The 11,609-nt window shown below is 35.6% G+C and overlaps 2 protein-coding genes across 2 annotated transcripts; one reads left to right on the top strand and one right to left on the bottom strand.

Moving 5' to 3' along the window:
• Nucleotides 1–1,030: 1,030 nt before the first annotated feature.
• On the top strand, nt 1,031–1,867 carry LOC141649821 (uncharacterized). The gene has a single exon (XM_074458496.1). It carries the CDS (start codon nt 1,031–1,033, stop codon nt 1,865–1,867), a length of 837 nt encoding a protein of 278 aa, XP_074314597.1.
• Nucleotides 1,868–1,877: 10 nt separating this feature from the next.
• On the bottom strand, nt 1,878–4,563 carry LOC141649820 (uncharacterized). The gene is made up of 2 exons (XM_074458495.1): nt 3,970–4,563; nt 1,878–1,901 (listed from the first exon to the last, which is right to left on the bottom strand). The coding sequence occupies exons 1-2, from the start codon at nt 4,561–4,563 to the stop codon at nt 1,878–1,880; spliced, it is 618 nt and encodes a 205-aa protein (XP_074314596.1).
• Nucleotides 4,564–11,609: the final 7,046 nt, after the last annotated feature.

Genomic DNA, 11,609 nt, shown 5'->3' with positions numbered 1-11,609 from the left:
ATTCAGAGATTTATACTGTATATGATAGTTCTTGTACAAAAATTAATACAGTACAAAATACAATTTTGCCTACATTCATGTCTTATTCTCCGTGCATTTTGAATCAAAATAAACTGCAGATGTCACAATAAAAGGAAGAAAATACACGTAACAGAATCCCTAATGACAGCAAGCACAAAAATTTTTAACCTTGTTCATCCATCAGATTATCGGTCAACTGATCGACACAATGACTACGTGGGTTAGCATGACAAGGATCAGAATCAATCCATGTGAAGGTGCCTTTCTTTTGACCTCGAAAACTTAAACCAGTTGTCAGGATTCCATTTGTCCATTGAAACTGAGACAATTTGTTTGAAATGAAAGTTAAGTAATTGGATGGTCTCCTACAGTGAGGCACCCACCTAGAGTCTTGGCTCTTGGATCATGATGGCAACCTGGCATTCGAACGAAATCATCACACGATGGTTAGCTAGATAATCTGGGTCTATTTCTTTTAACCCGATGTTGACTGGATACAAAATAATCGACCGGCCCTGTTCTCTGATTTCAATTTGATGAAATTGTGCTGGTGAACATTGGTGCAAGAATGCATATAGAAATATACAGCCTGCAACAGGGTAACAACTAACAACAGTTGCACCAGAATATAATGATATGTTCATCAAACGACAGGCCGGTATGGTGTCATTCCCACTCGTGCATAACGCTTATATAGGATCATGAAGGACATAAAGGGAGACATACAGCATAATTTAACAGTTAATTGTATAGTTTATAATAAATAACCAGCAATCTTCTTCTTACTTCGCTGGCAGTTCCATAGTTGAGAGACAGTGCAACGACATCGCCTCAAGAAGTGCTTGTTGACTACAGAAACCATGTTACTTCTCAATTACTGTGAGATTCCTTCTGTCTAACCTTGCTTTTATATAAATACGGTTTTGTGAGGAAAAGAAGTCATCAAACCAACAACAATTGGAATTTCATCTTCTTCCCCGCCTTAGCTCAACAAATAAAACGATCATAAATGGCTTCTTCAGCAATCTACCATGCTCGTTCAATCAGTTTACCATCAAGGCCTCACCCAGTTGCTGAACAACTCGATGAGCAGTTGAGCCGATTGAGGTCATCTCAATCTACATCTACTTCATCATCAGTAAGCCACGGTCTAAACAGCCTTACAGATTTATACTCTTCTGTAGATGAATTCCTTCAATTACCCCATAACCAACAAACCCTATCCCAAACACAAATCACAAAATGGGTCGACCAAGTCTTGGATGGATCTCTAAGACTCCTAGACCTTTGCAGCGCATCAAGGGACGCAATGCAACAGTCTAGGGAACGTCTTCAAGACGTACAGTCTGCACTCCGCAGAAGGTGCAGTCGTGAGCTAAGCATCACAAATGAAGCCATCAAGTACTTGAACACAAGGAAATCAGTCAAAAAGGCAATCAAAAAATGCCTGAAAAATCTCAAACCCACAAACGAACAAAAAAACGAAACCCATGCTACTGTCAACATGCTAAAAGATGTCCAAGAACTGACAGCTGATACTTTAAAGTCTTGTTTGTCTTACATTGGTGGTTCACAGAAAAGTGGATGGTCTGTCGTCGCGACACTGATCAACAAAAACTCAAACAAGGAAACCACCACCAGCAGCGAATTTGATGGTGTTGACGCAATTCTGAACTCGCTTGTCTGTCAGAAGAAAAGCGGAATTAGTTTGTCACAAATGGATAATTTAACAAGTCAGACTTTGAAGTTAGAATCGGAAATCCAAGATCTTGATGAAGCATTAGAGTGCTTGTTCAGGCATCTTGTTAAAACTAGAGCAACTCTTCTGAATATCATTAGTAATTAGATCATGAATGCTACTTCTGTATAGAAGATTCATACTGTATATGATAGATCGACACGAACATTAATACAGGAACAATTTTGCCTATATTGATTTCTTCGTCTCAACATATTTTTAATCAAATTTCATAAGAATTTTACGAAAAAAATGCCATAATGGCTAACTCAGAACAATTGAATTCAAAATCAAACCGAAGCCAAATCTCCCAAAAGGTAAAGTCCGATTCAAATCCAATTTATTGAAACTCACACAAGATCCATTGTTTATAAACCGGAATCCGAATTCATCAATCATCATCAAAAACAAATCCATTACCTACATTGCCTGTCAAAATCCAACAAAATCCACATTTCGCGATTTTTAACCTTGTTACGACTTTTGATATTCCATTATAAGCAAAAACCTATACGAATTGATACTAAATGTGTAAATTCATCTCAAATATATGAATTTTTTCGCGTTTTTCCATCCTCTTTCTTCATTGAGTACGCTCATAGGATTTATAAGCCTGGCTACTAAAGATAGTCGACAATTTACTAATTATCGTCGACAATTTTAATGAACTTCCAAAACTGCCCCTCCCTCACACTCCCCCATATATTTTTCATATTCTTCAAAAATTAACCTTTCACACTTCCAAATTTTTAAAAAAAAAAAACCGACTCACATAACAACAAAAAACCGTTTCAACCGTATCATTTCCGTCATCAAATTCAAACATTCAACAAGGTATGTGATTGTTATTAATTTATTTTTTTTGAGTATTTTCTTAGTTTGTAAATTTGTGACGGAATTAGGATAGATGTCTTTATTGTAGACGGAATTAGGATTAGATGCCTTGATTTGAATCGGATTTAGTCGTGTTTTGCAAAAAAGCAATCGAGAAATTCAAAAAAAAAACCAAAAAAAAAAAACCATACCTGGGCAGATCCAGGCCCAGACGAACATGTTCTTCGTCCACTGTGGGTCTTGGACGAAAAACATTTTCGTCTGGGCCTGGACGAAAATGTTCTTCGTCCAAGCCCATTTTCGTGTTTTTTTTTTCTTTTTCTTTTGAATTTCTCGTTTGTTTTTTATTTTTATTTTTTAAAAACTTATTTTTCCGTCTTGTTTTGTTATCGTTAAAAACTAATAAATTATTAATAATAAACCTCGTCTGTGGCGAACTCGTTGTAAATTTATTTATTTTATTTTTTAGATTTTTTTAAATTTATTTTTCCGTCTCGTTTTGTTTTCGTAAAAAAATAATTAATTATTACTAATAAACCCCGTTCGGGGATATTTCGTTTTATTTTAATTTTTTAATTTACTTAAAACTTATTTTTATAAATTCTTTTGTTTTATTAATTTAAGTAATCAATGCGTTTTTGTTATTTTTTGAATAGATGGCCGGTGGAGAAAAAGACCGTCACGTTCGAGCTCGAAAGGGGCTCCAGTTTGAGTCTGAGGTTGGAGATGGTAGTACCCAGTCGTGGACTGCGGAGTAGTTGGAGGAGGTGGTTCGGTCTGGTGATGAGATAGGTGAGGAGGAGGAGCGAGTGCGTAGGGTGCCCCGTATACGGGATGTGAAGGGGCTTTTTCAGCGGATGCCGGATGGTAGTTCAAGATCATGAAGAAGATAAGGAATCGTCATCTTCATCATCGGAAGATAATTAAGTTCGATAGTTATTTAATTATGTTATGTTTTAATTAATATCGTTGTATGGGTTTAGGGTTTGAGGTTTGGGGTTTAGGGTTTAGGGTTTAGGGTTTGAGAGTTGGGGTTTAGGGTTTAGTTATGTTTTAATTATGTTTTAAGTGGTTTATGTAATGTCGTTGTATTTCAAATTAAGGAATGTTTTAATTAAATTATGTTAAATTATGTTTTAAGGAATGTTTTAATTAAATTACGTTTTAAGTCATTTAATTAAATATCGTTGCATATTAAATTAAATTACGTTTTAAGTCATTTAATCGGATAAATAAATTATAAACTACAATAATCGGATAAATAAAATATAAGGTACAATAATCGGATAAATAAAATATAAGGTACAATAATCGGATAAATAAAAGCTAAGATCCGGTCTCGAAACTGCGCCATAATGAACGTACTTATGCTGAACCGCAAGTGCTAGCATCTGTTGTGCCGGGTTTCTCCCATCTCTTTCCTCGGCCCTTACTTTCTGAGAACGATTGTAGATTTGTCGCCGATTAGGTCTTGACTTTTCCGGATTCCGCTGATGCAAACCCGCACTAATAATTGCCGGTCTAACGTGAGCTCTAACTTGGGCGTCGATGTAAGCCAACTCCTCTTCATCAAACTTTGCAAAGTATCTGTCGCCGTCACAATACAACGTTAAAGCATGATTATGAAACCCGGATCTCATGACAAGCTTCCACTTATTCTCTTGTATTTCAACAACTTTCATTGAAAATTTGCATTTGCACCACGCGGTAACCGTGTTAGCCCTCATTAAAGAATCGGCATCCTTATTTACGAGACCTCTTCCACCCATCCGACAAACAAAATAATCCTGTCTCAAATTCGTATTACGACCAACTCTCTTATTGCTTGCTCTTTTTATACCAAACCCGAGTCTAAGTCCGATCTCAAATGCCCAATTAAACGCTTCCATACTTGATGCAAATAATCTGGTAGTCGTAAAATGATCTGAGTAATCAATACCGTCTCCATCGTTATTCACCTGCGCACGCATTTCGATAAATTAGATAATAATAATTAATTATTTTATACGAAACGAGTCGGAAAAAATAAAAAATAAAAAAAATATAATACAAAGACGGTAATTAATTATTTTAATTGTTTTATACAAAACGAGTCGGAAAAAATAAAAAAATAAAAAAAATATAATACAAAGACGGTAATTAATTATTTTAATTGTTTTATATAAAACGAGTCGGAAAAAATATATATAAGACGGAAAAAAAAAAAAACGAAATGGGCCTGGACGAAGAGAGTTTTCGTCCAAAACCAGGCCTGGACGAAAAATTCCTTCGTCCAGTATGGGCCTTGGACGAAGGAATTTTTCGTCCAGGCCTGGTGTTGGACGAAAAAATCTTTCGTCCAAGGCCCATACTAGACGAAGGAATTTTTCATCCAGGCCAGGTTTTGGACGGAAATTCTCTTCGTCCAGGCCCATTTCGATAATTTTGTTTTTTTTTCAATTGCATTTTCAACTAATTCCGTCAAGAAATCTATCATAATTCCGTCTACAATCAAGGCATCTATCCTAATTCGGGCATCAATCGATAATAAAACATAAATTTTAGACAAAACTAAATCGTAAACTCACCTCGTTACTAGCTTCATTGTTGAAATCGTTGTTAAAATCGTTATCGTTCATGTTGTTAATTACAAATCCCACTTTTTTTTTTTGAAAAACCGTCTTTTTTTTTTGTTTGAAAGATTTTAGTGAGACGGTAATTGACTTGTGTTTTAGTGAGACGGAAATTGACTTGTGTTTTAGTGAGACGGATATAGAGTTATGTTATGGAGGGCAAACTTGGAAATTTACATTAATTGTCGACGATAATTAGTAAATTGTCGACGATATATAGTAGGACCCTTTATAAGGGAGGAGTAATTCCCATAATTCGATTGCATAATAATAGGCCGATTTAGGCCCATATCGTTTTAGGGTTTTATATCCCGTTTCTATTGTATTTATATCCGTCTTATGATTAATGAATACACACATTTACACAAAATACATTCTTCACATCTTATCATAGTATCAAAGCCCATGGTCGAAAAAACTAAAACAAAGACCTAGGCATGAAAAATAGAAAAAGAAAAATCTGGGTCAGAAAAATTTGCAGTTGGACAAAAGACTTAAAAAAAACGGTTTTTTTCCATGGTACCCTTGTGGTTTGTCAATTTGTCCATGGTACCCCTATTTTTAAAAATGTGTCTACGGTGTCCCTAAGGTTCATTATTATTGCCTAGTGTGTCATTGTTGTTACTATTTTCGTTAGTAGTCTACAATTGGGCGGGAAAACTTCTTGCTAATGACTATTAGACTTCTTAATCCCCTTTATACTCCCTTATCACAAACACATTAGTCATATGTACCAAAAAAAACACATCCCCTATTTACTAAATAAATAGGCGAAACTCCAACTTTCCCGCCAAAAAATATTTCCTAGAATAGTGCTTGATATTTTTAGCAGATACTATAAGTGTGGATATGATAAGTTATAAATGAATATAATCTTTTGTATTTAAATATTTATAACATTTAATATTTCACATTATGCACAAATTTATCTCTGATCTTTTTAGGATAAAGAAATTCTTTTTTTAAAGAACTTATTGATAAAAATGTATTGACTTTTTATGATAAGAAATTGCGGCTAAAAAATATGGTATTAGTAAATATTTGTTAAAATTCATTGACTTTTTATGATAAAAATTTGCAGCTAAAAAATATGTTATATTAGTAAATATTTGTAAATTAACATCATTAATTTCTCGATAAAAAAAAACAAAACAAAAAAACACTTATTTTATTACTTCTTACGATTTAAACTTTTATTTATTTCTCTAATCAAAATACATTAAGGAGAAACATGAAAAATAAAAGAATTGTCAATTTAAATTCTATAAATAATACACTAAAGGTAAAACTCTATAAATACCGTGCATATATTGCACGAAATCTATGTTAGTAACACTATAAATACCGTGCATTCAATACGCGGGATCTAAACTAGTTAGTCATTAGTTCATTACACACCAAAAACCCTAAAGAACACAAAGCTTCCTCAGTACTCTATCTTTTATTTCACCTTCAACAAAGTTCCTCCTTAATTCAGTCACACACTCACACCCAACAAATCCCTCCTTAATTCATCTTCATCATTTTGATTGTAAGCAAATTAATCCCTTCCTTGTTGTTGATTAATCATCAAAGGCTATCTTCATAAAAAGGTACGGGTTTTTTCGAAATAGATTATCAATTTTTTCATCAAACCAAAATTAACATGATATTCGATATACTTAACTAGCTAGTTTTGTATCCCGTGAAAATCACGGGATTTTTAAGGGGCTTTTTTAGGTTTATATTTATACTATATGATTCTTTTGCATGGTTTTAATAAAAAATTTAATCATGAATTGATCAAATGTTAGATATGTAGGTTTTATAACGTCAACTTCAGGTATCTCATTGCAACGTAAAGGGTTCGGGCGCGGAAGCGTTTTGGTCAATTGTTGTCATTTGGTTGGCTTTAGTCGACATTATGGGTCGGATTGAACGGATTGAATATTTTTTTTGTATGTTTTTTTGTGTGAAATTAGGGATATTTATCAAACTAGACCTATAGCTTGATAATGGGTGAAATTCTCGTAACGCGACAAGAATTTCTCTTAAACTTCGGAACGCGTCCTTGGTCTAAGTCAAGAATCGAACACGTCGATGATCTTTTTGTCTCGACACTCGTATTTAAAGACAACACAAAATGATTATGACGGTTTTAGAGAAAAATCTCAAAACAATTTCAATTTCATGGATGATTACAAATGAGGATTTTTGCCCCTTATATAGCCTAGGATGTACTTGGGCTACAAGGCAGCATTAAATGCTAAAAACTATTTCCTAGGTGCTTATTCAAAGTCCTTGACTTTGTAGAAAATAATCCTAGACTTTGTAGAAGACCAGGTGATGAAAACTAGAAGAGAAAAGCTAGGTGCATCCTCTTCTTTTGTGCGGCACACTTAGACCACACGGTTTTTAGTGCGTTCCCACGTGGGTCTCGTATTCTTGAGTCGAGATCATGCATACTTCTTGTCCCTTGTTCGTGCCAATCCACGATTGATGTGCTAAAATTGATGGGCTTGGGTTCGACTCATTCTTGCTGCCCATAGGACCTCCTAATTCGAAACTACCCCGCCCAAGGTGTCGATATTTTAACTTAGTTTTATTCGAAATTCCCGTATGTTTTATTATAATTTCTACCCTCCCTCTTTATGTATCAACACTCTCCTTCTTTAAAAAGAATCGTCCCGATTCTTGTGCCTTCAAGTGTCGAGATGAAATGCTGGTTTGTGTCCATTATTTGCTGCCCAATTCCCTCAACGACTTGTAGCGAGCCCGGGTCAAATACCTGGGACATTTGCCGCTGGTTCCAAACACATATTTGCATTTCTTGATATATTGTTGCGGTGCTGAACACAAAATTACCAAAGCTCCGAATTATTTTCTGCCAAAAATGGTCAACCACCGAATCTGAATTTGGAACGGTATCGTGACAAGGATTAAAACTAATCGTTCCATTTTCTATATACTCACGAAGTGATTCCGGATAATTAATATCCACATGCCATGGTACTGTAGTCTCGATCTTGTTCGTGTTCTGCTCAAATTGAATTCCCGAAATTGATTTTGGACAACCAGTATAGCCGTGTGGATGAAAGGTATCATCCATTTCGATCGTCAAACATACAACGTAATGATCTGGAACGAATAGGTTCACGAGTTCAAAATTGACTCCATGATTCTCCTGGGTTGTCCATTGCGTTTCCGATGTTGCATCATTGCAATTGGCAGTGCCATCGAATATAGGAGGCAAATCGAAGTTGACAGCAAGATTATCCTTCTTTGTAAAGCCATTGTGAAAGAGCGATATAACTTCATCATTGTACGCATCAAAAACAGGAGGCAAATTTGGATTAAAGATCCCCCCAATTGGATCGTCTTGAAGTGAGGACATCAAGAGTTTCGGCTCTTGATTTTCCTAAATCTAGACAGTCCTAGGCGTGTCGAAACCAAGTTGTTAGTTGAATTTCCGATTGCGATTGGAGTTCAAGGGTTAAACTCAAGCAGGTAGTTTGAGAGTTAATCGGTTTTGCATCTCAGGAGCAAAGTTCTAGAAACTTGCTATTCAAGGCGTGACGGTTGCAAAAAAAAAAAAAGTTATTGTTCACGTCGTGGTATTGTTCACCCGTGAAAAAAAATGGAAAAAAAAGGAGATGGAAGGCGTTGGAGAAAAGGGTAAGGTTTGTCAAAGTCAAAATGTTGGTTGAATTTCCGATTGCGATTGGAATTCAAAGGTTAAACTCGAGCGAGGTAGTTCGAGGGTTAATCGACTTTGTATAACCCATATCTTAGGTCCAAAAATCGGGACGATTCTTTTTGAAGAAGGAGAGAATGATGCGTGATCTCGACTCAGGGATCCGAAACCCGCAAGGAAACTCCTTAAACCGTGAAAGGCATAAGATTAAGTTTATCTTGATTTGCATCGTCACAACTTGTATGATCATTTTCTTCCACGTGAGCTTCATCATAAACTTCTTCAAATTCTTCATCAAAAACAATTGGTAGATTTGGATCAAATAAAGAAGTACCTTTTGTATGAGATTCATTCTCAAAAGAAAATATGTCATCTTCAATCACATCTTTAATTTGATCATCATCACTTAATGGCTCTATTATGATAATCTCGTCCTCTTCTTTTGGTTCATCATCCTGAAACTGACAGTCGCCTATCTGACAGTCTACTACACCGTTCGTTTCAACAAGATCAGGTATTTCTACAATCTGACAGTCGTCTGGACTGTTCTGTGGCGTCTCTCCATGCTTTTCTGCTTCTTCTTCGTGAGCATCATAAGATTCATCCTTTTCTTCTTGCAATTTTAGTGTGCTAACAACCTTTGGTTCCATCAGTTTACCTTGAATTCGTAATCGTTCAAAGCATCGATATTGTTCAAAGGATATGTATTTCCTCATTAGGGCAAGAAATATATGAATGTCCAAACCCATGACACCAGTGGCGGATCTTGAAAAAATTTCTTACGGGGGCCGGGCTAGATTAAATCGACTACTATTGTAGTCTTTCCATTCTAATTTTTTGTTTTCATTAATATAGCTTCTAAAAAAAATGGCAAGTAAATTATTTGCAGGAAATAAGGGTATTATTGAAATAAAATGTAGTCAAATTAAATTTAAAGTGTAAAAAAATCGATGTCTATTATATGGTGTTTTTGTTGTTATTTTAGACATTTTTAATTTAACGTAAATGTAATTCCTTTCTCATGATCATTTGTTTACCTTTGATTTTGACACAAAGACTAAGAAGATATGAGAGAACCATTTATTTGGTGACAAATGAACCAAATTGAGTGTTGAAGATAAATTGTTCATCAAAAGCATTCCCAAAATAGAAAGGTAAACAATTGACCGAGACACCCTAATATGGAATAGATAAACAAATAACCGTGACAAAGGAGTATTAGACAAAAAAAATTACTATTTAGAATTAAATTTCGATTCATATTAAAAAAAAAAACAAACGTGAATCTTTATACTCCGCACTTATTGCTTACTAAACAGTTATTTTGTTGATTTAATTAACACAAATTGTTTAATTAAAAATACGTTGAGAACTGTTAGTCACCCAACAAAAAAATTCCAACTAAATGATATAGTGGGCCAAACAGCCTAGCAATATCATCAAGAGAGAGTATTAAGATTTATATAAGTGGGCCTTTCTTAACAAACATGTGGGCTACCATGCATTATGGTACTTCCTAATATCGACACGGGTCAAACTAACCGTGTAGTGTATTTGCCCCAAAGGTTAGGGGGGGCCTGGCCCCTGCGCAGGTCAAGGGAGATCCGCCCCTGCATGACATATAGTACAACGTGCCAAATCTTCTCTTCCAATCCTTAGACACTCAATTTCTCGTGACCGTCTCAAGATGAACAAAGTTGCATCATCGTAAGGTTCCATCTTTTGTCCCTTTTTTTTCAGTTTTTTTTTCGCGGATGAACAGTACCGGCGTGAACAGTGATTTTTTTTTTTTGTCTAGAACACTCTCTAGAGATGAGTGATCAAAGCCGATTAACCCTTGAACGACCTGTTCAAGTTTAACCCTTGAACTCCAATCGCGATCGAAAATTCAACCGATCAACTTGGCTTTGACACGCTGTGGACAGCGGGCCGCCCACGGGGGCGCTTGGGGGGAAAGAGAAACAAGCGTTTGCATTTTGTTGGAGTCGCCACCAATTTTTATGGGAAATTGGAACCGTTCGAATACCTCATGTCATGTCAAGACATAAAGTAGTGACATGAACACTAAGCAATCGTTACCCTTAGCATTCTATGTCTAGAATGACTCTCGTGGATGCCAATGAACACGGGTGCTCACGGAGATCTGGAGTAAGGGGTGAGGGTACGTATTAGGAAGCTCTTTTGATCGAACACCTAATCCCGCCCGCCTCGATAGCGGCCTCTACTAATGATTAGGGAAGTTATTCGTACTTGATATATCGTCGATTATATGCATGCAATGCAACATCCAAGTTTTAATCCTAGCATGTGAGAATTAGGCTAAGTCGGTGAACAATTAGTTTAACATACAATAAATGTCGAAGTAGGATTTAATATTCAATTACATGTGAAAACATACAAATGATACAAGAAATAATGATAATTACAATAAAGGAAAATTACAATAATTACATTGGGATAGGCGATTTATGTCGAAAATACCTCTAAAACGGATAATTTGAGAAAACGAATAAAAGAAAATAAAAGAATAAGTTAACGAACAAATCAGAAGGTGATAATACGATTAATAGTCAATTATACGTAAGCTAATTAAACTAAGTCAAGCAACAACGGAGTTCAGAGACAGAATTCAACCGAACAGTAACAGATCGCGCCCTTTGGAAGAGGCGGCCGATTCTTTGCGTCTCTGTTTGACTTTGAATTTGGTCGGGTGTGGCGAATTGCGTGTTGT

The sequence above is a fragment of the Silene latifolia genome, chromosome 3, assembly GCF_048544455.1.
Source record: "Silene latifolia isolate original U9 population chromosome 3, ASM4854445v1, whole genome shotgun sequence".
Taxonomy (NCBI): Eukaryota; Viridiplantae; Streptophyta; class Magnoliopsida; order Caryophyllales; family Caryophyllaceae; genus Silene; species Silene latifolia.
This window is presented reverse-complemented; position numbering and strand designations above follow the sequence as displayed.